The sequence below is a fragment of the Apium graveolens genome, chromosome 7 (genome assembly GCF_009905375.1).
Source record: "Apium graveolens cultivar Ventura chromosome 7, ASM990537v1, whole genome shotgun sequence".
In the NCBI taxonomy this organism is placed as follows: domain Eukaryota; kingdom Viridiplantae; phylum Streptophyta; class Magnoliopsida; order Apiales; family Apiaceae; genus Apium; species Apium graveolens.
The window spans coordinates 15,621,426-15,645,617 of NC_133653.1; the positions used below are offsets into that span (position 1 = coordinate 15,621,426).

Here is a 24,192-nt window from a genome sequence, read left to right on the forward strand (position 1 = left end):
GTCTATAGAGCCTTCGTGGATAATGAAAGCTCGGCAAATATCATTTACTACAGCACCTATAAAAAGATGGGTTTACCTGATCGAGATATGCCAGGGGAGGATTCTTGGGTCTATGGTTTTTCTGGAGAATGAGTTAGAGTCATGGGATCAATTTGGTTGTGTTGGGTCCCAATGTGTTTGTAGAAGGGGGGTTGAATACAAACAGCACCGAATAATCGAATAAAATGCGGAATAAAAAATGTGAAACAAAATTCAAGTTAAATAAAAATATTATTAAACTTGAAATGTGTTACAACAACTGTATCGATTACAAGGTATTAATCTCAAATCAATTATCACAAATCTAGAATAAATTCGACATGAACTTTTTCTATTTTTGCAATAATTAGAATCAAATGCTAAACGCGATTTGAGATTAAGTTCTAGGGATTTTAATCCGCTAGATTGATACACAAGAACAAGATAAAGATTTCTAGTGGATTAGATTTAACATTACAATCTAGAAATTATGATCTTGATGTAAGCAGAGAAGAAAATAAAATGTTTCAGGAGGCGGCTGCTTTTGTTCTTGACTTGTGTGTTTTTTTGATTGAGATAAAAAACAATTGCTGCTTCTTTGCTTCTATTTAAACAATCAGCTGAGTTAATTGAATTGGAATGACAATCCTTTAAGCTTGTATGACTTTCGGTAGGACAATTGAATGAACTAGCAAGACAATCTGAATGAACTAGCAAGACAATCAGAATGAACTAGCAAGACAATCAGAATGAACTAGCAAGACAATCACCCTCCTAGAGTGACTTTCGGTGTAACAATTGAATTTGGCCTAGCATGACAATCGGTATGACAATCCTGATTGTCATGCTAGTTCATTTTCAATTGTTTTGCTGATTTAAAGCTTAAATTTAATCCAATTAAACTTCTGAAAATTCCTAAAATTCCTAGAATAAATTCAGAATTAATTAATCAATTAATTCAATTAATAAATAAATTATTCTTCGCAGATATAATTTATTTTCTTAATTAAATTAGATGACTCAATTAATTAATAGAGAATTAATTCTAGTCTTGAGCAGCAACCATTCTTCTGCAAATCTTCTGAAAATCACTGAAAATTATGAATCAATTCCACCACTTCAACGTTGACACTCGATGTACTGTCTGGTTCATGAGTGACTAACTTCCGTGACGTTTCTTCATGTCTTGACTCTTACACTTTGATTTTCTTCAGATTAAATCCTTGTAATTAATGATACTCTGACGAGATCTCTGTCACTTGATTAAATCCACAATCTTGACTTATATCACTGAGGCATGATCAATTTCTTGAACTTCTTCCAGTGAATTAATTCCTCAAGTCTGTAGATGAATCTTGTCTCTGAATCCTTTGACAGATATTACTTTGCGAGATCTCTCTGACGGTCGATCCACTATTTACTTATTACATTCTTATTTGAGTTGAGTTGAATCCTCGAATATACAAATAGGTCTATGACATATGACTTACAATCTCCCCCTATTTGTTTGTTAGACAATAACACACAAATACCTAGAGGATAACTCAACTAACAAATAAGAAAAAGATATAAACATACATGCAAAGTAAATAGCAGAAAAGTTCTGGATGAGATTTAACATTTTCCAGATTCCAAGTAGATGTTCCTCTAGACTGAGCAGAAAAGTTCTGGATGAGATTTAACATTTTCCAGATTCCAAGTAGATGTTCCTCTAGACTGAACATATCTTCAAGTAGTTCCATCTTCATTTGTACAACCACATTTCCTGTTGAGAAGCCCATATCTCTTGCTTCTCCCCCTATGAGAATCAACTGATTAAAGAAGATCACCTTCGTTTTACCACCTCTCCCGTACAATAGGATCCGCAGATAAAAATCAATGGTACTCCCCTAACAGCTTCTTCCCTTATCAGAAAATCACCTTGTGTTTACCACCTCTCCCGTACAATAGGATCCGTAGTTAGAAACAACAATGGTGTGGTGTAGTGTACATTTTTCTTTTTCTTTCTCCCTGCTATTTCTCCCCCTTAGTTGAGGAATCCTCCAAACTATTACTTAAGCTTTTATCTCCCCCTTAAAGAAGGAATTTATGCCGTCGTCTGAAGGAGTTCTCATATTTCAGTTGGATGGAAAAGAAATAACAAGTAGTTTCTCTTTCTTCCTCACTGTGAGTGTGTGATCCTGTTTAGTGTACCTCACATGTGTTTCACTCTTCTCTCCACTCGTGTTTACACTCAATCTCACAAGTGTATCACTCCTCTCATAGCTCCAAAAATCAGCTGTACCTGCAAGGAAAATCACCTTAGCCATCCTTTAAGGAGGTCACAGGTGGTGCAATGGGAGTTCACAAATCCCCATCCTTGTTAAACTCGTCAGATAAATCTGAGTCATAATCTACAAGTTGCTAGTTTCCCTTTTAGGGTTCCAGATTTGAATTCTGGGAAGGTAAACAATGATCCAAAGAATTTAGCATAAAGATCAAAGTTCCCTTCTAATGCCTGTGAAGACATTTCCTTGTGACTCATCAGGTAATATCTGAATCATTGTCAACAAGTTGCCGATCTGCACCTATGTCAGATCCACTATCCGCAGATGCATCCAGGGGATTTAAGCCTGGGGAGGTAGACACTGACCACTGACATATGGCTTTTGGATCAGTATCCTCTCCTAACACCTGTAAAGGCAATTGGTCCACTAACGAACCTTGAACAATCGAATCTGACCTTAAAATGGTCGAAACTCTTGTTTCCGTCAACTCATCCTTTGTGTGTGTAACCTCTCCTTGTGCATCAAGAATTGATTATAGTTGAAGTGGTGACACTACATCGGATACCTTGGCCGACAGGAAAAATTCAATAGACTCACCCTGTTGAGAGAATGAATCTAGTAACTGTTTTTGTGCCTTTTCAGCCATTACATCTTTTTGAGAAGATGTATGGGGGCTAGCAGTTGTCTCGGTTTAAATACTACTCATCTATGTATGAGACAGAGCTACTGGGTTGACTACAGAACCTTCCTTATGTGGTGCACTAGGCACTATCTCCCTCACGCTCATTCATACTACATTTAGTGGTAAGAGAGTGTTGGTTGGTTCTGTTTTTGTGTTTGTCTTTACAGTCTGGGATAGATGTTGTGGGTTTTCAACCTCATGACTGTCAATGAAAGAAAGTCATTGGAGACTGAACCTGTAACACAGAATATATGGTAATAGAGAGAAAATGATTTACAATAGTGATTTCAAAAGATTTTACATGAAATAAGAAATCACTAATGTAGAAAGAAGTTTGATTTTGTTTTTCAATATGAATGAGTTTTTGATAAAACATTGATCACTTAGGGTAAAGTCTAAGTAATTCTCATTCATGTCAAAAGCTTACAAATATCTGCAACATAATGTTAACAAGATATCATTGACCGATACTTGTCAAGTACTTTAGATACTAATTGTTATGTTGCATAAACAATATACCACTGCACATATAAAACAATATGATTGTGCTTAGTGATAAAATAGTTATAAAATATGACGACTCTACTAGTTCATATAACATTATAACTTTTGTTAGAGTGCCATACCATGTCCTTGACGATTGCTTGAGCAGTACACTAGTTCATACCAACCTGAAGTGAGATTGTGAAGAAGAGATTGCATAGTCCAATAGATCTGCAGCTGCAAAGTCCATGAACTGTGGTGCACTGACTTCCTCTTTTAACTCACCAACCAGGAGTACACTTGTACACATCTTACTAGAGTACAATTCCAAGTGTAATGTGCAGCAGGTGTCTGATATGTCGTAATATTCTCAAGTCTCGTCACTGGTGCTATATGTTAGATACTGCTTCCTGATAATAACCTAGCACAATATACAAAATTACAATGATAACATTCCCAGCTTGCAAACAGCCATATCCCTCAGATAAACCTTTGCTGTTATCTCCAAAGGTAACCATGGGGCCAGCTTTCTCAATCCACATTTGATAGCAGGGCTCTATCTCCGGTCATATATCTTGATGATCCACTGTCAAGAATCCACACTACCGGTTATACTTGTTTAATGCCCTGCACTACAAATGGATTAGACCTTCTTCGGAACCCAAACTTGGTTGGGCCCGGCATACTTGTAGAACTGTCCTTTATCAGGCAAAACAACATTTTTAATTTTAATTGTCTCAACTTTCTCAATGACTGAACATTTGACCTTGTAAATAGCCTTAACAAATTTCTGTTTAAGCTTAGGCACAAATGTCTCCTTTCTAGCCTTAGAAGGACTAGCAGTCTTAGACCTATCATGCTTCTTGTTATTCACATGCTGACGAGGAGTAGTCTTATCATTAGACACATGCTTACCATTAAAATAAGCATACATCATATTAAAAGCACAAGACATACAATTAGCGACACCACATGCTTTATGAGAGTGATTAACAGCAGGCAATTTATGCATGGTAGACATGGCATTATTGTTGTCCAACTCATGTGTGTCTGAGTTAGTCTCAGTTGCTTTCACAACTTTGACTGGAACTTTCGACTCACTTGACTTGGGAACAATCTTCTCATAAGCATGATCCTCAGCACGTATTTCTTCTTGAATAACAGAAGAGGTCGCATCAAATGGTTCAGCAATTGATGCTTTATAGAGGGGTTCATCAACACCCTTAAGCACATGTGGTACTTCCCTCCCTTTAGCACATACATGAGGAGGGGAGTTTATGCCTAATTCTCCAATAGCAACATTGTAATCATAACTTATTCCAGATGTTTGATTAACAGCTTGCTTACTGTAGAACTCTTTAGCCTTCGAACAAGAATTGAAGTAGGCTCTAACCTTAGTCTCAAGACCGGTGATCTTATCTTTGAGAATAGTTTCGAGTTTTCTATAACAGTCAACTCTATTCTCTAGAAAAGATACCTGTTCTTTTAATTTGTCTTGATTAATGTGCACAAGTCTTAATTCATTGACCTCTTTCTCAAGGTCTGTGATCTGTAAACTTAACAGTTCATTATCACGACGTGCACAATCTAAGTTACCTCTTAGATGATAAACCATTTCAGCATCAGAAAGTTTTACCTCTATTCTTGACGATGAAGCTTTTCCATCAATAGCCATAAGAGCAAGATTTCCTTCATCTTCATCTTCACTGTCAGTATCATCCCAGCTTCTTCCCTTTGCCAGATAAGCCCTTTCAGAGTTCTTTCTTACTTGCTTTGGCTTTCTACATTCTGTGGCAAAGTGTCCCAACTCATTGCAGTTATAGCATCTAATGGTGCTCCGATCAACCATCCCTGTTTTGTATCCACCACTGCTGGTGTTAGAGGATGAAGATCCACCTTTCTGGAATTTGTTGTAGTTGGACTTGTACTTAAGCTTGGGATTCCTCTTGAATCTGACATGGGAGAATCTCTTGACAATTTGGGCCATTGACTCGTCTTCCAATTGCTCCAGCTCTTCCAAGGAATAAAAATCATCACTTGATTGATTTGTAGTAGGAGGATCATATTCTGCTACTAACTCATTTTCCTCACCCTTGGAAAACTGTACCATTCTCTCCGACTGTTGAGATTGCTGTTGTTGTTGACCTTCAGCTACAAGTGCAGTAGATGTGCTGACCATTCTATCCTTCCCGTAGACTTCCTTCTGTTGAATCTGCTCCAACTCATAAGTTTTTAACACTCCATAGAGCCTGTCCAAAGAAATCTCACTCAGATCTCTAGCTTCTCTAATGGCAGTGATTCTATGTTCAAGATGAGCTGGCAGTGTTAAAAGGAACTTTTTGTTGACCTCCCTGATTGAATAATACTTTCCATTGATGTTCAGGTTGTTGATCAACGCATTGTACCTCTCAAACACTTCAGTAATTCCTTCTCCTGGATTTGATTTGAAATGTTCATATTCAGAGGTTAGGATTTCCAACTTGTTCTCCCTAACTTCCTCTGTGCCTTCATTAATTACCTCAATAGTTTCCCACATGTGTTTAGAATTTTTACAGTTCATCACATGTCTGTTCATCAAGGGATCAAGGGAATCAATTAATATTAATTGAAGGCTGGCATCCAAGGAGAATTCTTCCTTCTCAGCAGGAGTAAAATCTTCAGGATCTTTTGGATAGGTTCTAGCTTCAGTAGTCACCACACCATCTATTATTACCTCCGGTTCAATAACCATCGGAGTTTTTATTCCCTTCTTTAACAAGTTTGAATATTTGGGATTTGCAACTTGTAAAAATAAGAGCATCTTCTTCTTCCACATAATATAATTCTCATTATCAAATTGTGGAATTTTAACGGTTCCAACTTTATGTGAAGTCATTATGAATTTTTGAACAAATAAAAATTCAAGGAGTTGAAAAATCACAAAAGTCTAGGATCTTGATTTGTTCGTTAATCAGAAGGCTCTGATACCAATTGTTGGGTCCCAATGTGTTTGTAGAAGGGGGGTTGAATACAAACAGCACCGAATAATCGAATAAAATGCGGAATAAAAAATGTGAAACAAAATTCAAGTTAAATAAAAATATTATTAAACTTGAAATGTGTTACAACAACTGTATCGATTACAAGGTATTAATCTCAAATCAATTATCACAAATCTAGAATAAATTCGACATGAACTTTTTCTATTTTTGCAATAATTAGAATCAAATGCTAAACGCGATTTGAGATTAAGTTCTAGGGATTTTAATCCGCTAGATTGATACACAAGAACAAGATAAAGATTTCTAGTGGATTAGATTTAACATTACAATCTAGAAATTATGATCTTGATGTAAGCAGAGAAGAAAATAAAATGTTTCAGGAGGCGGCTGCTTTTGTTCTTGACTTGTGTGTTTTTTTGATTGAGATAAAAAACAATTGCTGCTTCTCTGCTTCTATTTAAACAATCAGCTGAGTTAATTGAATTGGAATGACAATCCTTTAAGCTTGTATGACTTTCGGTAGGACAATTGAATGAACTAGCAAGACAATCTGAATGAACTAGCAAGACAATCAGAATGAACTAGCAAGACAATCAGAATGAACTAGCAAGACAATCACCCTCCTAGAGTGACTTTCGGTGTAACAATTGAATTTGGCCTAGCATGACAATCGGTATGACAATCCTGATTGTCATGCTAGTTCATTTTCAATTGTTTTGCTGATTTAAAGCTTAAATTTAATCCAATTAAACTTCTGAAAATTCCTAAAATTCCTAGAATAAATTCAGAATTAATTAATCAATTAATTCAATTAATAAATAAATTATTCTTCGCAGATATAATTTATTTTCTTAATTAAATTAGATGACTCAATTAATTAATAGAGAATTAATTCTAGTCTTGAGCAGCAACCATTCTTCTGCAAATCTTCTGAAAATCACTGAAAATTATGAATCAATTCCACCACTTCAACGTTGACACTCGATGTACTGTCTGGTTCATGAGTGACTAACTTCCGTGACGTTTCTTCATGTCTTGACTCTGACACTTTGATTTTCTTCAGATTAAATCCTTGTAATTAATGATACTCTGACGAGATCTCTGTCACTTGATTAAATCCACAATCTTGACTTATATCACTGAGGCATGATCAATTTCTTGAACTTCTTCCAGTGAATTAATTCCTCAAGTCTGTAGATGAATCTTGTCTCTGAATCCTTTGACAGATATTACTTTGCGAGATCTCTCTGACGGTCGATCCACTATTTACTTATTACATTCTTATTTGAGTTGAGTTGAATCCTCGAATATACAAATAGGTCTATGACATATGACTTACAGGTTGCCTTGCACTCTGGGAGAAAGCCCTCTCTCTGTGACAAAGATGCTCGAATTTAAGGTTTTAAATCAGGAGTTATCCCATAATGTGTTGCTGGGATGACCTTTTCTCAGGGAAATGAGGGTCATCACTTCAATTCACCGCCTGACTATCAAATTTCCCACCCCAAATGGGGTCGGCAACATAAAAGGTTCCCAATATGACTCCCAGGTACTGACAAGCTATGAGGGGCTTTCAAAGAAAGGATATCCAAGTCGAAGATGCCTCCGACGACGAAACAGAGGGAACGATCGAGCAACCAATCGAGGAGATTCGTTTCCATTATTATATTGAGCAAGAGAATGAATACTCCGCCAAGTTACCTTCAGCGACGTTGTTCTTGAAAGATACTCTCAGGATTGAAATGTTGGAATAAGAAGAGCCTCCAAACGACCATATAATCCAAGGAAACTTCAATGGAGAACAACTCGAAGGAAGAGCTGATGTTTTGCGAAATCTTGAACAGGTTGTGTACAAGGTGGATGCCCCTCCACCTGAGGGCGCGCCCTTGTCACCAAATGTTTCAAAAGAATTTGATGCCCCTATATCACAGGATGCGCCTTCTCTCATTAAAACCCTAAAGAAGTTGATGCCCCTGCTATGTAGGGCGCGCTTTCCTTCGGAAAAAAAGTTGATGCTCCTCCTCTAGAGGACGCGCCTTCTAAACAAATCGACGAAGATCACAATCAACTCGATTTGGATCCCCAGATTCCGATGCCTATGGAAAAAATGGGGCCGGATGAGGATACGATTGAAATTCAAATCGATGAGAAGGATCCGATCAAAGTTCTGAAGATTGGTTCTCAGCTAAATCTAAGGATAAAAAAAGGACTTTCAATATTTCTCTTGTCAACTTTTGATGTATTTGCATGGAGCCACTCGGATATGGTTGGGATTGACCCGCAAGTCATGTGCCATCGATTGAATATCGATCCCAAATATAAAGGAATCGATAAAAGTGTAGGGCAATAAGTGGAGAAAGGGTTGTAGCCTTGGCAGAGGAAGTGGATAGACTCTTGGATGTCGGATTGATCAGAGAATCTTTCTACCCGGAATGGTTGGCAAATCCGGTGTTAGTAAAAAAAACCCAATGGGAAGTGGAGAACTTGTGTGGACTTCACAGATCTAAAAAAAAGCTTGCCCAAAAGATAGCTTCCCTTTGCCAAGAATTGATCAGTTGGTTGATGCTACATTGGGGCATGTTTTGCTAAGTTTCATGAATGCATACTTTGGCTACAATCAAATCCCCATATATGAGCCTGACCAAAAGCACACATCGTTCATCACGCACAGAGGTCTCTATTGTTATATCAGGATGCCGTTTGGTTTAATCAATGCTGGGGCAACTTATCAGAGGCTGGTGAACAATATCTTTAAGAGACAGATTGGGAAGATTATGGAGGTATATGTGGACGATATGTTGGTGATATTTAAGGAGGCTAAAGATGACATAGCAGACCTTGCTAAAATGTTCCATATTTAAAGGAAGTATAGAATGAAGTTGAATCCCCAAAAATGTGTGTTCGGCATAGAACGGGGAAGTTCATGGGGTTCATGGTAAACCATCGAGGAATCGAGGTAAATCCCGTGAAAATCAAAGCTCTGCTAGACATGAAATCTCCCACCAGCGTTAAGCAAGTACATAGTTTAATGGGAAGGATTGTAACATTAAATCGATTCATTTCAAAATCTTCAGACAGATGCAAGGAATTCTTTAATGATATCAAAGGAATGGGAAAGGATTTCGTGTGGACCTTAGACTGTGAGGAAGCTTTTCAGAAGATCAAAGAACAATTGGGAAATCCTCCTATGTTGGCAAAACCCGAGAATGGGGAAATGTTGATTCTCTACTTTGTGGTTTCAGAATATTCCATCAGTACGACATTGGTGAGAGAGGAAGAGGGCTACCAATCGCCGGTGTATTATGTGAGTAAGAGATTATTGGATGCAGAGACTAGATACACTAGCATGGAGAAGTTAGTATATGCCATAATCCTTTCGGCACAAAAGTTGAGGCCATACTTCCAAGCTCATCGGATAGAGGTCTGCACCGCTTATCCTCTGAGGCATATCTTACACAAGCCAGAGTCATCAGGCCGAATGTTGAAATGGGTAGTTGAGTTGGGATAGTTTGACTTGGAATATTGCCCCCACACGGTAATCAAAGGATAAACGTTGGCTGACTTCATACTTGAGTTTGATTCCGAGGTAGATGAGAAGGCTATAGTGTTGGCAGAACCTTCCTTACAGGAGAATAACTCTGACAAGGTAAGAGAGGAGTTCCCACACCCTTAGTGGATTCTACATGTCGATGGGGCTGTGAATAATAATGGAGCAGGAGCCGGGGTTATTCTGATTACCCAGGAGGGGCACCATTTGATGAGCTTCATTCACGTCAAATTTTATGTCACAAACAATGACACTGAATATGAAGCCCTAATTAATGGTTTGAAGGTAGCCTTGGAAGTAGGGGTTGTAAATTTGATAGCTTAGAGCGATTCAGAGTTAGTGGTAAATCAAGTTAATGGAGGGTTTCAAACCCGGGGTCCTCGAACTGAGTTGTACATGAGGCGTGTGCAACGCTTTCTCCAAAGATTTGGTAGCGCCAGGCTGGAGGGTGTGCCAAGAGAAGAGAATGGCAATGCGGATGCCTTGGCAAAAATGGGCTCGCAAATGGACAACGTGTTGCTAGAACAAATTCCCTTGGGGATTCAGGAAATCCCAAGTATTCTGGAAATGAGTGTGTTTCAAATGCAAGAGGTCCTGCAGGAGACTTGGATGAGCCCAATTCTCAATTATATTCGCACGGGAACTTTTCCGGAAGATAAGCTACAGGCTCGACGCCTTCGCTATCAGGCTACGAGGTATGTTGAGTATGACGGGGTGCTGTTCAAGAGAGGTTTTAATCAATCGCTTTTACAATGTGTAGATCTCGAAGGAAATTATATTCTCAAAGAGAGACATGAAGGTATCTGTGGCAATCACTCGAGGGGTGGTTCGTTGGCATTAAAAGTTCTTAGACAGGGATATTACTAGCCGACCATGAAAGAAGATACTTTTAAGTTTGTCATGGCGTGTGATCGTTGCCAACGATTTGTTAATTACTCCAACGTCCCTGCAACATCCATAACTTCATTGGCAAGTCCTTGGCCTTTTGTCATGTGGGGAATCGACCTTATTGGAGAACTCCCCAAGGCCAAGGGGGTATGAAATATGTTATTGTAGCTGTGGATTACTTTACAAAGTGGGCAGAAGCTATGCCGTTGGCCACGATCATGGCTAAGAAAATCAAAGATTTTATCTTCAATTCTATAGTCTGCAGATTTGGGATTCTGTATAAGCTCATATCTGACAATGGGAAATATTTGACAACAAAGAATTAAAAAAGCTTTATGAAAATTTGCACATCAAGAAGGACTTCGCTGTAGTCTATCATCCATAAAGTAATGGCCAAACTGAAGCTATAAATAAGATTATTAAGCATACTCTAAAAGCCAAGTTGGAAGAAAAGAAAGGATATTGGCCAGAACAGCTGCCGATGGTTCTTTGGTCTTATAACACAACTCCAAGATCAACTACTAGTGAGTCCCCTTTCATGCTAGCCTACGGGTATGAGGCTATGATTCCCATGGAAGTGGGGGTTGGATCGTTATGAAGAAATTTGTTTGTGGAAGAAGACGCGGAGGTTAATCAGAGGCTCCACTTAGATCTGTTAGATGAAGCCAAAAAGAATTCTCGGTTAAAGCTTGCTGCATATCAGCAGAGGATTGCAATATATTTCAAGAAGAAGGTGAAATCCATGCCTTATAAGGTGGGAGACCTTTATCTGAGAAAAGTTATGCCAAATACCAAAATAACTCAACATGGAGTGCTCGGAGCTAATTGGGAAGGACCGTACATAGTCAAAGCTATACTTTAGAAAGGAACTTATCGCTTGGAGGATTTGGATGGAATCCTCATTCCTCGAGCTTGGAATGTAGAGCACTTGCGAAAATATTATCAATAGGACGCGGCCTCGGCCCCCTCACTTCTATGATTGATTTTATATAAAAGACTAGTAGCAAATAAATTTCTCCTAGTGTAGGGGGTAGTATACATGACTACGAGCCTTGGAACTAGCTGAAGAATAAATTCTTTTGAATAATTTCCCCATAGAGCATAGTAGCCATGTGACTGGTGTAAACTTTTGCACTAGAGCGCATTATCAATGAAGGAAAGAAATTTCAACTACATGTTTTTCAGGACGTGCTTACAGAATGAAATAATTAAATTACAAGGCGCACCCGAATAGTGGAGGTGCCTTAACAAAATCCACTTATAAAATCTACAATAAACCCATGAGCGCAAATTTTAAGGACGCGCCCTGAGGGTGGAAGCGCCTCAACAAAATTTACTTGTGCCTTTTACAGGGAACGTCCATATGTTACTTAACTTATGATGTTTAAGGAATTATAGATCCTCATATGAAATCAAGGGATTTATTTTAAATTTGTAGTAGCGAGTAAAACATTTGTGAACAGATAAAGCAAAAATCAACATTTATAGGGGTCACCCTAATGGTAGAAGCGCTTTGACAAATTTACCTTAAAAAATTCTATTAAAGTTTTATGCAAGGGTAATTGGTAAAAACTACTTCGAAAATTTTTGTTAACTGTGATATGAAATATTGGGGCACGCCCTAACAAAGGAAATGCTTAAAACATATTTGACATGGAAATTAATATAGTTGTAGATTCAAAATAAAAGGGCAGCAGTTCCACAAAACCAACGCAAAAGTAATTAGTCTTACAAGTGACACAACTTCAAAAGAGGGCTGGCACCTCACGTATTAAGATAAGTTGAATTAACATAATTAAAAAGTAGTAGGAAGTCAGGGCGCGTCCTGAGTGTCATCAGTTGGTGGAATTGATTGAAGAGGAATTGTGGGGTCAACTTTAGGCGCATCCTTAGTAGAGTCGTTCGTGGGCACGCCTTCTTCTTCCTCCAGCCAAGTTCGATTCTTCTCTCTTTTATCTCCACAGCATACTCCCTTTTGAACTCTTGTATCTCAGCAACAGTCTCTTCACCAAACTTTTCAGAAGAATAGTCTTGGTCATTTGCCACAAACCCAACCCTGTAGAAATGAAAGCGACGGGAAAAAGCATCATCTGTCACATCTTTATTCTCCTCTAACCAACCATCCTTATGTTGCTACCCGAGGTATTCTACTCTCAGCTTGGTCTCTGCAAGCTCAAAATGAAGAATCTCGGCTTTCTTGTTGGCAAATTCAAGCTGGGAATTCAAATTCTCCACTTGCCCCACTACACCATAAATGACTTACGGGAACATCTCTTAGATGGGAGTTGCTAAATAATGTTACATTAGCTATGCTAGTTTTGATCTACTAAAACACTTCGTTTTTTATGTTACCTTAGGTACAAAGTGGTGTTACTTTTGAAAAAAAAATGTTTCATATTGTAACATGCAAGGATAAGTTGTCTTAGGTCATTTATGAACAATTTTATTACTAATTTCAATAAAATTTTAAAAATAATTTTTTAAGTTATATTTATTTTCAAATGAACTGATTTTTTTTATAAAATATAAGTGTTTAATTTATAAATGAATTATTCATTTTAATATCCTAAAGTATATATTTATAAAATTTAAATTTAATATTTTGTTACAAAGAGAACAAAATCACATGAACATAATTTTTATTTTTTAACAAAAAATGATAAAAAATGCACGGAACCCCGTAAAAAAGCTGAGCGGTAAAATTACCTGCTTCTTTAAATTATTCGGGCCGCCTGTTTGTAAAAGCAGAACAAAATCACTCTCTCTCATCTCACTCTTTCTCTCTCTCACTCCATCTCACTCTCTCGTAAATCTCTCAACTCTCTCTAGCAAATATCGTAATCTCATAATCTTATTCTTCAAAAATATCTTATTTTTCAAATAAGATCATTAATTGAGACTGGATTGAGGCTTTGGGTTCTTCAAATTAGGGCTTTTTGAAATCAGGGGATTTTGAAATTAGGGCTTTTTGTTTAATCAGGGGTCTCTCGTTTTGATTTAAAGGGTTTGAAGCTTTGAATTTGGATGTCTCAGTTTGGTATTTTTGGTTGAAGCTTGTTCAGTCGGGATGGAGCTTATTCAGTCGGGTTGGTGCTTATTCAGTCGTGTTGAGCTTCGATTTACAGGTATTATACTTTTGAGGTGAATTTAGTCGGGTTGTTACTATTGGGTTATGCGTATTTGTTACTTCGGGTAGGAATTTAGTCGGGTTTTTACTATTGGGTTATGCGTATTTAGCCGTTTTGTTATACATGAATGTATGTGAACTTGGGATATCGATTTAGGGCTATTGGGTGGTTACTATAGGGTTATGAATGTTATGCGTATTTTCATGTGCTATTTTTTTATTATATGTTTATGTTGTTAGGGCTTATGTATGAAGTATGAACAATATATGTTCATAATATGTTGTGATACAAGGCCTGTTTATTGATAAGTATCGATATGTGTTGTGATACAGAGTAATGTTATGCGATTTTTTAAAATAGCATTTGGGGCTTATGCATGATACGTTTTTTAAAATCGCATTTTATTAATTGAAGTTATTGTATACCTATATTTATGTTATACGTGCATATATTTTGCAGATATGTTTATGTGTGTACCATGCTTTTAATTTAGTATATAGTGTGCTTTTTTATGGTTATGTGTACTATTAGTGTTAAATATTTTTTGAGACGTAAGAGTTTTTAAATTATATTTTATGTGTGTATTAATGTCTTTGAAGTTTTTCACTTGTCAATGCATCAACGATAAGTATACTCTAGTAGTCTTGTATCAATGTTATTAGTAATTTAGTTAAATGTAGATATTAAGGAATACATATTAAATGTAGTTCATTTAGGTCACTAGTTTTTGTACGTGAACTAGGCTGCTTAGGTGCCTTTCTTACCCTTTTAGTATAAAATTATCATGTTTCTTAATGGTAGTAATGGACAGGGATGAAAATATTTGGATATACCTTCCAAAGCATAGTCAAGGATATAGGAAAACGGTTAATGCATTTTTGGATAATGCCTTCCCCAAATTGGCAGTAGGTGATGAAATGACATGCCCAATCCGGAATTGTAAAAATAATAAGTGGCAGTATTGAGAATTTATCTACGATCATCTCATATATAGAGGTCCTTACCCATTATATGTGAACTAGATTGTAGAAGTTTCACATATTTTAAGTCTAAATTACGGTAGTGAAGATGAAAATATAGACTGGGAGAATAATCTACATTTTGGAGATAATTTAGATGAGATGTTGGACCATACAAATGGACCATACATAGGAGGGAAAACAACCTTTATATCCAGGCTGTAAAAGATTCTCACGATTAAGTTTTATTGTCAGACTTTATTCCTTAAAATGTGTTCACAGAATTACGGAGTCATGATTTGGGGATATACTAGAGCTGATCAGAGATGCGTTTCCAGAGGCAAACGTACCATTGTCTTCCTATGCTGCAAAGAATGTGATTAAAGAGTTAGGGCTCGATTATAAAAAAAAATACACGCATGCCCTAACCATTGCATGTTATATTGGAGTGAAGATGAAAAAGAGGACTCTTGCAAAACTTGCGTCCTTTCAAGATGGATTATACGCAAGAAGAAAGGCACTTCTGACAGTAATCCGGAAAAAGTGATTCATAAAGTCCCGGCGAATGTGATGCGGTATTTTCCAATAAAGCCAAGGCTGCAACGACTCTTTATGTGTAAAGATTTTTCGGAACTTATGGTATGGCACGCAGTTGGACGTCAAAGGGATGGGAAACTTAGACATACCGTTGATGCCGAAGCTTGGAAAATAATGGATGCGAAATATCCCCAGTTCTCGTCAGAAAATAGAAACATCATGCTAGGTTTAGCAGCTGATGGTTTTAACCCTTTTCGTACCATGAATACAAATCACAGTACTTGGCCAATTATTTTGGTCAATTATAACCTTCCACCCTGGTTTTGTATGAAGCCAGAAAACCTCATTCTGTCAACTCTTATTTCTGGTCCAGATTGTCTTAAAAATAACATTGATGTCTATATGCAACCTCTAGTGGCTAAGTTGACAGAATTATGGAATGAAGGCATACAAACCTATGATGCATTTACTGATCAGACCTTTATCTTACGTGCAAGTATTCTCTGGACAATTAGCAATTTCCTGGGATATGCGATGTTATCGGAATGAAGCACGAAGGGTTACTTAGGGTGTCCCGTTTGTAATTATGAGACATCTTCCATGTACCTAAAATATAGTAAAAAGATGTGCTATATGAATCATAGGAATTTTCTCGATCCCGATCATAAGTGGAGGTTTGACAAAAGAAGGTTCAATGGACAAATAGAAATGGGACAACCCCCTGCATTTCTGTCGGGAACAGACATAGAAGATTTGTTGTCTAATTTCCAAAATCAGTTTGGAAAAAAGAAGAAGGAACCGGGACGAAAAAAGGTGAAGAAAGTTGATTCCCCCTTTAAGAAAAAACCAGTATTTTTGAATTTACCATATTGGAGTCATAATTTGCATCTACACAACCTCAACGTAATGCATATTGAAAAGAATGTTTGTGACAACATTCTTGGCACTTTGCTAAATATGGCTAGCAAGACAAAGGACCATGTGAATGCGCGTTTAAATTTACAAGAACTTGGCATTAGAAAGGTCCTACATCCTGTTCGATCACTTGATGGGAAACACCTTGAAATTAGGGCTGCCATATTTGATATGACAAATAAAGAGAAAGATCTGTTTTGCTCAGTACTGAAAAATGAGAAATTGTCATATGGTAGTGCATCAAATATCAGTCGATATATGCACACGAAAGAGAGAAAAATCTCTGGCTATATGAGCCATGAAGCTCACTTTCTCTTGCACTATTTGCTACAGTTTGCGGTGAAAAAATCACTAAAATCTGAAGTTGCAACAATTTTTATCATACTAGGGGCATTTTTAAGAGGTATTTGGCACAAGGTTATCGACTTAAATGAACTTCAAAGGCTGCAACAAGAAATTATGGAAATCCTTTGTCAATTTGAGACTATGTTAGTGAATGCCTTCTTCGACATAATTGTGCATTTGGTGGTTCACTTATGCAGAAAAGTGCAATATGGTGGACCGGCACACGTTCAGTCCATGTTTCCTATTGAGCGCAATTTGTGCAAATTAAATCTTATGTGCGAAACAGAATCAAATCAGAGGGATCTATCGCTGAGAGTTACCTGGCGGAAGAAGGCTTGACATTTTGCTCAAGATTCTTGGGTGGCGATTGTGGCGCCCTCCAAATCCGGGTCAGAAGTTTGGGGTCCACACACACACACCTTTTTATATAAACCTGCTTATAACAATAATAAAGACAATAATAATAATAATAATATGCAGTGATCCTACTTACCTACTACCACGGATCGCAACAGGTTAAAGTATGCACACAAGCCACACACACACTTATATTACAAACGTCCAAATCCCAACTATTCAAACTTACAACTGAATAATAGACATTCTTACAAACTTTACAAGCTTAAACTATCAAAAAAACCTTTAGCTAGCTTATCCCGATCAACCTGGAATTCTAGCTCTCACACTGGATTGGGGATCCTCGCTACCAACAGGTTCCTTCTTAACTAGAAAAGAATGTAAAAAAAATCGCACAAATGAGCTAACTAGCTCAGCAAGTCACATTGATAATACTGAGATTAAATAATGATCAAGTGAAAGGATTTAAGGTATCAAGTGAACAATGAATAATGATTTAGAATTGGATATTATATTTTCATTTAAAAAAAAACCAAGGTTAGGCTGCTGATCAGTCACGCACTAACCCCGAGCAAGGCACACAGCTCTGCTCTAATTACTGGATCCAAGACACACATTGGCCTAACTTGACCACCAATCTGGACTGACCACGAATTTGGTCCACAATTTTATAAAATAATCCAATTCTATCACAAGAACAGAATAAACAATATAAAGTAATAAATAAAATCATAAACAATATTGGATTTCCAAGTATGCGAGGGTTTCAATCTTCACAAGGAAACAATATGGCAATTACAAGGAATGGCTTTCAGCCGGTGCAAAAATCGGATAACAAAAGAATCGAAGTTTCAGAGTTACAAGGATTTGGTCTTTCAACGTATAAGGTACAATGGTTTGAGTATGTAAGCAATCTTGGCTCAGTGTTCAGTATTTAGTTTGTATGTATTTGTGGAGTAGTATCGTAAGTTTGCGGTTTGTATTTGGGTATTCAATAATCAATGGTTCAGAAAGAATAAGGTTTATGGCTCAAAGATCAATAACTGGAATCAAGGTTTAGGGTTCAGTGCTTCAAAGCACTTGCAATATAAATAGAACTATCAATTATATGCATCATATTGTGAGAAGGTTTAGAACACTTGCCTTGTATTAACTTGCTACACTTCACTAGCTCTCAATCACAACCTCTTATTCCTTGACTATTTGCTTCCCTTTCCTATGCCTTGCCTCTTCTGCTCACATAGCATAAGTATCTATCAATACTCATTTCGTATGATTCTATTCGATATAGGCTTCCATCTACCCTTCGTTTTACCCAAATCCGATTTACGGAATGAAAGATATAATTAAAACAGTCATATGATATACACATACGCATTTAACACGTCAACCAATGCACATATAACACATAACACGTAAGGTGTTCGATGAAAATACTTTTTCAAGGAAGATCTGATGTTAAAATGATTTTTCGGATATTTAATATGAATTTTTTAAACATTTTTCGGAATTTAAACGGGCCGTTGAATTATTTTAAAACAATAAATAGGGTTCGATTGGCCGAACCTGGCTTCAAAATAATTTTATAATAATTATCGAGCCTTGAAAATAATTTAAAATAATTTTTAAAGCTCAAAACTATTTTTCAGAATTTTTAAATCAAAAATAAATAATTAAATCTAATTAAATAATTAATTAAAATCAATTAATAATTAATTAAATCAATTAATTTTTCAATTAATTGACCAATTAACTAATTAATTATTAACTAAAATTAATTAATTAATTAATTCAGATTTATTTTTGAATTAAAAATAATTTTTGGAATTAAAATAATAATTTTTAGAATTTTTAATAATTAAAAATGAGTTTTTATAATTAAAATAAATAGAAAATATGATTTTTAAATATTTTTAAAATAGGAATCCTATTTTTGCAACTTCTGGAAACTACAGGGACCAAACTGTTTCTTCTTCAAAAGAACGGGTACTAAACTGTAATTTTACAGGGGTTCGCCGGAAAATGCCTTGCCTCGCCGGAGAAGATGATTCCGGTATCCTCACCCCACCATCACCTCCAGATCACGACTACTACTCACCAGAAACTCAACCATGCAATCAAATCATTTCAATACCCCAGAATTGGCCGAGAAACTCGCCGGCTCCGGCGAGTTTTGTTTGCTTCGATTCGAGCAAACCAGGAATCGTCTGTTGATGTACTATACATGAATCGATTGCAAATTTAACAAGGAACACGATGCAATTAACAAAAACGTCTAATAACCCCTAGAACAGAAACCCCCAAATTTTAATTAAGAACATTCATACGGGTTATAAACCCTAATTTTGAAATTCGAAAATCAAACTCAATTTTGAACATGTTATTGAACTCTAAATCAGTCATATAATATATCAAAATCATGAGGAAGAAAAGCTCTACAACATGCAATCATCAAATCATCTAAACAATCACTCGAACAAAAATTCATAATTTAAATCAAAATAATTCAAAAATAAATAAAAATATTGAAAATAAACCTTGAATTCTGCAGTAAAACCAGTCCTGGAATCTGATAGTACTCCTCAAACCCTTTGTTTTGGTTACTCAAGCTTCCCAAACAGAAATCAATAACACCTTCAAAAGCTTGTTTGATTCTTGAAACTTTATATGAATATCTGTATTTTCTCTGTAAAACTATATAATTAACTGTTTGCAAATGATTTTATGTACGAAATAAAATACGGTAAGGGCTATTTATAATTACGGAATATTGGTACCCCGTTGGATCATACCGGATAAAAAATATTACGTTTATTTGAGAAAACAGATCCAAAACGGTACCGGTTTTGGGATAATTATCCAAATCTGTACATTTTTTACTGCGGTCTTGGTCTCGGCGCTTTGGTTACACGTATTACGAGATGATAATTATAATAGTTTAGTAAAAAGATCCCGTTTATCGAAAATACGAGTTTTATTGATTTACCGAAACAAATTTTGTATCGAAAATATCGCGTCGGGACCCGCACGAGAAAAACCGTACGCCGGATCGAAAAAGTCAAAATATGGAAAATGCCCGGAATATTACAATTAGGTTAGCAAGGAGTTCTCGAAAGAGTTTCGGGTTATAAAAATGTAAAAACGGGTGAGGTCGGTTGATTCCCGATTATACAAAATAGTTTATAAATACTCGAAAAAATAATTTATTAAATCTATAAATTTTCTATAAAATCATAAGTCAACATAAAAATTAATAAAAAAAATATGACAATTATCTATACTTTATTTTGAACAAATAAAAATTAAAATACTCAAATTATATCATATTTAAACATCCGAACACATATACCACTTAACAAATAATTCACAGAATAAATACTAAACATGCATAATATTTATTTATTAGCGAAAATAATTACACGGTATATCACAGATATTACATCCTCCCCCCCTTAAAAGGATTTTGTCATCAGAATCTCCTAAGAAAACAGATGAGGGTACTTTTCTCTCATATCACTTTCTAACTCCCAGGTTGATTCTTCAACCTTTGGGTTTCTCCATAATACTCTTACTAACTTTACCACTTTATTTCTTAACACTTTCTTTCTTTCTTCTAGAATCTTTATTGGACTCTCTACATATGACAAGTCTTCCTGAAGTTCTATTGGTTCGTACTTAATTACATGCCTGTAGTCTAGATTGTACTTCTTAAGCATCGATACGTGAAAAACATTGTGAATGTGCTTCATGTGTGGGGGTAACACCAACTCATAAGCTACTTTGCCAACACGCTTCAAAATCTCAAAAGGTGCGATATATCTAGGGCTCATCTTTCCTTTCTTTCCAAATCTTGTTAATCCCTTCCACGACGACACTTTCAGCAACACTAAATTCCCTTCTTCAAATTCCATATATTTTCTTGATTGTTCTGCATACTTCCTCTAACGATCTTGTGCTTCCATTAATCTTTTTTGGATAACTTCAACAACTTCTTTTGTCTGTTGCACCAATTCAGGCCCAAGTATCTTGCGTTCTCCTACATCATCCCAATATACTGGAGATCGACATTTTCGTCCATAAAGAGCTTCATAAGGTGGCATCCCGATACTGGCATGGTAACTGTTGTTATAAGCAAATTCTACCAAGGGTAAATGCTCGTCCCAACTTCCTTTGAAATCAATGGCACAAACACGTAACATGTCTTTAATTGTCTGGATTGTTCATTCACTTTGGCCGCCCGTCTGTGGATGGTAAGCTGTACTTATATTCAATCTCGTTCCCAAACATTCTTGAAATTTTTCCAAAATCTTGAATTAAATCTTGGGTCTCGATCAGATACGATAGATACAGGTACTCCATGACGAACTATTATCTCTTTTAGGTACATATGGACCAATTTGTCTAGTGAAAATATTTCATTTATAGGCAGAAAATGAGCTGACTTGGTAAGTCTGTTCAATATAACCCAAATAGCATCGTGATTTGCTTTTGTCCTTGGTAATCCAACTATGAAATCCATGGCAATGTGCTCCCACTTCCATTCTGGAATCTCTAATGGCTGCAATAGCCCATTTGGTCTCTGGTGCTCTGCCTTAACCCTCTGACATGTATAACATTTACTAACCCATTCTGCAATCTCTCTCTTCATATCTGGCCACCAATAATTTTTCTTTAAATCTCTATACATCTTTGTACTTCCTGGATGGATTAAATACCTTGAATTATGAGCTTCCTGTAAAGTTTCATTCTTCAACTCCGTTACTGGTGGGATCCAAATTCTAGAAGAAAACCTAAAAATACCTTGATCGTCCTTTTGTATGCACAACTCTTCACCTACCAAATGGTTGATGTCCTGATCCATTATCTCCTCTTGACACTTTCTTATCTTTTCTAACAACTCTGGATGAAAAGTCATACTATACATCTTTGCTTCATCAGACTTGCAAACTTTGATTTCCAATTCCAATTTCTGAAATTCCTTGTATATCTCCTCGGGTACTGATAACACATTCAACTTCTCTTTTTGACTTAATGCATCCGTCACAACATTTGCTTTGCCGGGATGGTAGTTAATCGTACAGTCGTAGTCTTTAATCAGCTCTAACCATCTTCTCTGTCTCATATTAAGCTCCTTTTGTGTGAATATGTACTTCAAACTTTTGTGATCCGTATAAATCTCACATTTTCCCCATATAGGTAATGTCTCCAAATCTTCAGAGCGAATACTATGGCTGTTAGCTCCAAATAATGAGTAGGATACTTTTGCTTGTGTGGTTTCAGTTGCCTCGACGTATATGCAATAACCTTATCGTGCTGCATCAGAACACAACCTAGTCCCTTATGAGAAGCATCACTATAGATTACAAAATTTCCTTGGTCATCTGGAAGTGACAAAACAGGTGTCGTAATTAATCTCCGCTTCAATTCCTGAAAACTTTCTTCACATTTGTCGTTCCATATAAACTTTTCATTCTTCCATGTAAACTTTATCAATGGCATCGCAATCTTCGAGAAATCTTGAACAAATCGCCGATAATATCCCGCTAATCCCAAGAAACTTCTTACTTCTGTTGGTGTTTTCGGCCTTTCCCAATTAATAATAGCTTCAATCTTTGTCGGGTCTGAAAGAGACATGTCCTAAGTCCAATCATGTATGAGGATTTAGGAATAACTTTTATGTAATCTGTTTTGATTTCATTGATATTAACAAAAGACTTATTTTGTTTTTATTGCGGGCTCTATCTATTTAAATGTTTAAATAAGATATACCACAGTTTAGAGTAAAGCTTTTTATGGATTGTGATGAGATCATAATAATGAGACCTAAAAGATGATAACTCTAAACTTAAATAGTTCCTGGTCGTAGGATTACTAACTGATAATTAATAATCCGCAAAGATCGGTACATACGGTGCTTGCTTCATTATGAAGGATGTCTGTTCTCATAGACATTTGTGTGGTGACACTATAGCTAGTATGTAGGTCCTTATTATATAATAAGTTCACTGAACATGACTCACACAGCTGAACAACTGATGGAGTTCACTCACGTGTCAGCAGTTGTTCACATAGTGATAGTTGTACAAGTATCCTTAGAGTTGAGGTCATCATAGTCATCTTGTGTACACTGAACTATGCTTTGGTTTAGTTCTTAGTCTCAAGGGACAATTATAAGGGCTCTGCTGGGTATAGGAATTTGTACACGAAGATAGTGTATGATCAATAAAGGATCTACCCCTTCCAGTGAAGGAAGAGAATGTTCAATGCTGATCCACTTATGCTAGTTCAGGAATCTCTGGCCAGAGTGAATGAAATTAGAAAGGAGTTTCTAATTTACATTAAATAGAACTAAGCATAGTGAATGAGAAAGCAAGTGATTAAATAAGATAGGCTTGACACAAGTTCCATGCCTTGTATTTAATCGTGATATTGCAGGGTAGAAGGAATTGATTGTACGGTAACTACTCACTGAATAGGTTCTTGGTATTCTAAGCAGTGAATTCGTATTATCCGGATAGTCGCGATATGCTGAGAAGTATCCCTCACGATGTAGAATAAATATGATTAATTAATTAATCATATTTAATGAATTAGAGAATTTATATAAATAATGATAAAATAGTTTTATTATTATTTATTTCTATTATCGGCTTAATATTGAACCTACAGGGTCACACCATAAAAGAGAATGATTTAATGGTGGAGGAATTAATTAATAATGGTTGATAATTATTTATTTATGAAATAAATAATTAATTGGCAAATTTAATAATTGATTAAATGAGATTTAATTGATTATAAATTAATTAAGAAAAGGTTCTTAATATTATTAATTAAGAATTTAATTTTTGGAAATTAAATCAAGTGAGAGAATTATTTCTAAGAGGTTTAGATAAAGGATTAATAATTAAAAGGTGTTTTAATTATTAGTGAGAATAATAAAGGGTTAATAATAATAATATTTTATGGGAAAATTTTCAGCTGAAAATTTTGCCTATAAATATATTATTATAGACCCTATTTTTACCTCAACCAAAAAGGTTTACAAAACCCTAATTCTCTCCATCTCCTCCTCCTTCATTACA

General features: G+C 36.1%; 1 protein-coding gene across 1 annotated transcript; it reads left to right on the top strand.

Moving 5' to 3' along the window:
- The first annotated feature begins 10,374 nt into the window (after positions 1 to 10,374).
- On the top strand, positions 10,375 to 10,845 carry LOC141673317 (uncharacterized). Its single transcript, XM_074480054.1, has one exon. The coding sequence runs from the start codon at positions 10,375 to 10,377 to the stop codon at positions 10,843 to 10,845; it is 471 nt and encodes a 156-aa protein (XP_074336155.1).
- Positions 10,846 to 24,192: the final 13,347 nt, after the last annotated feature.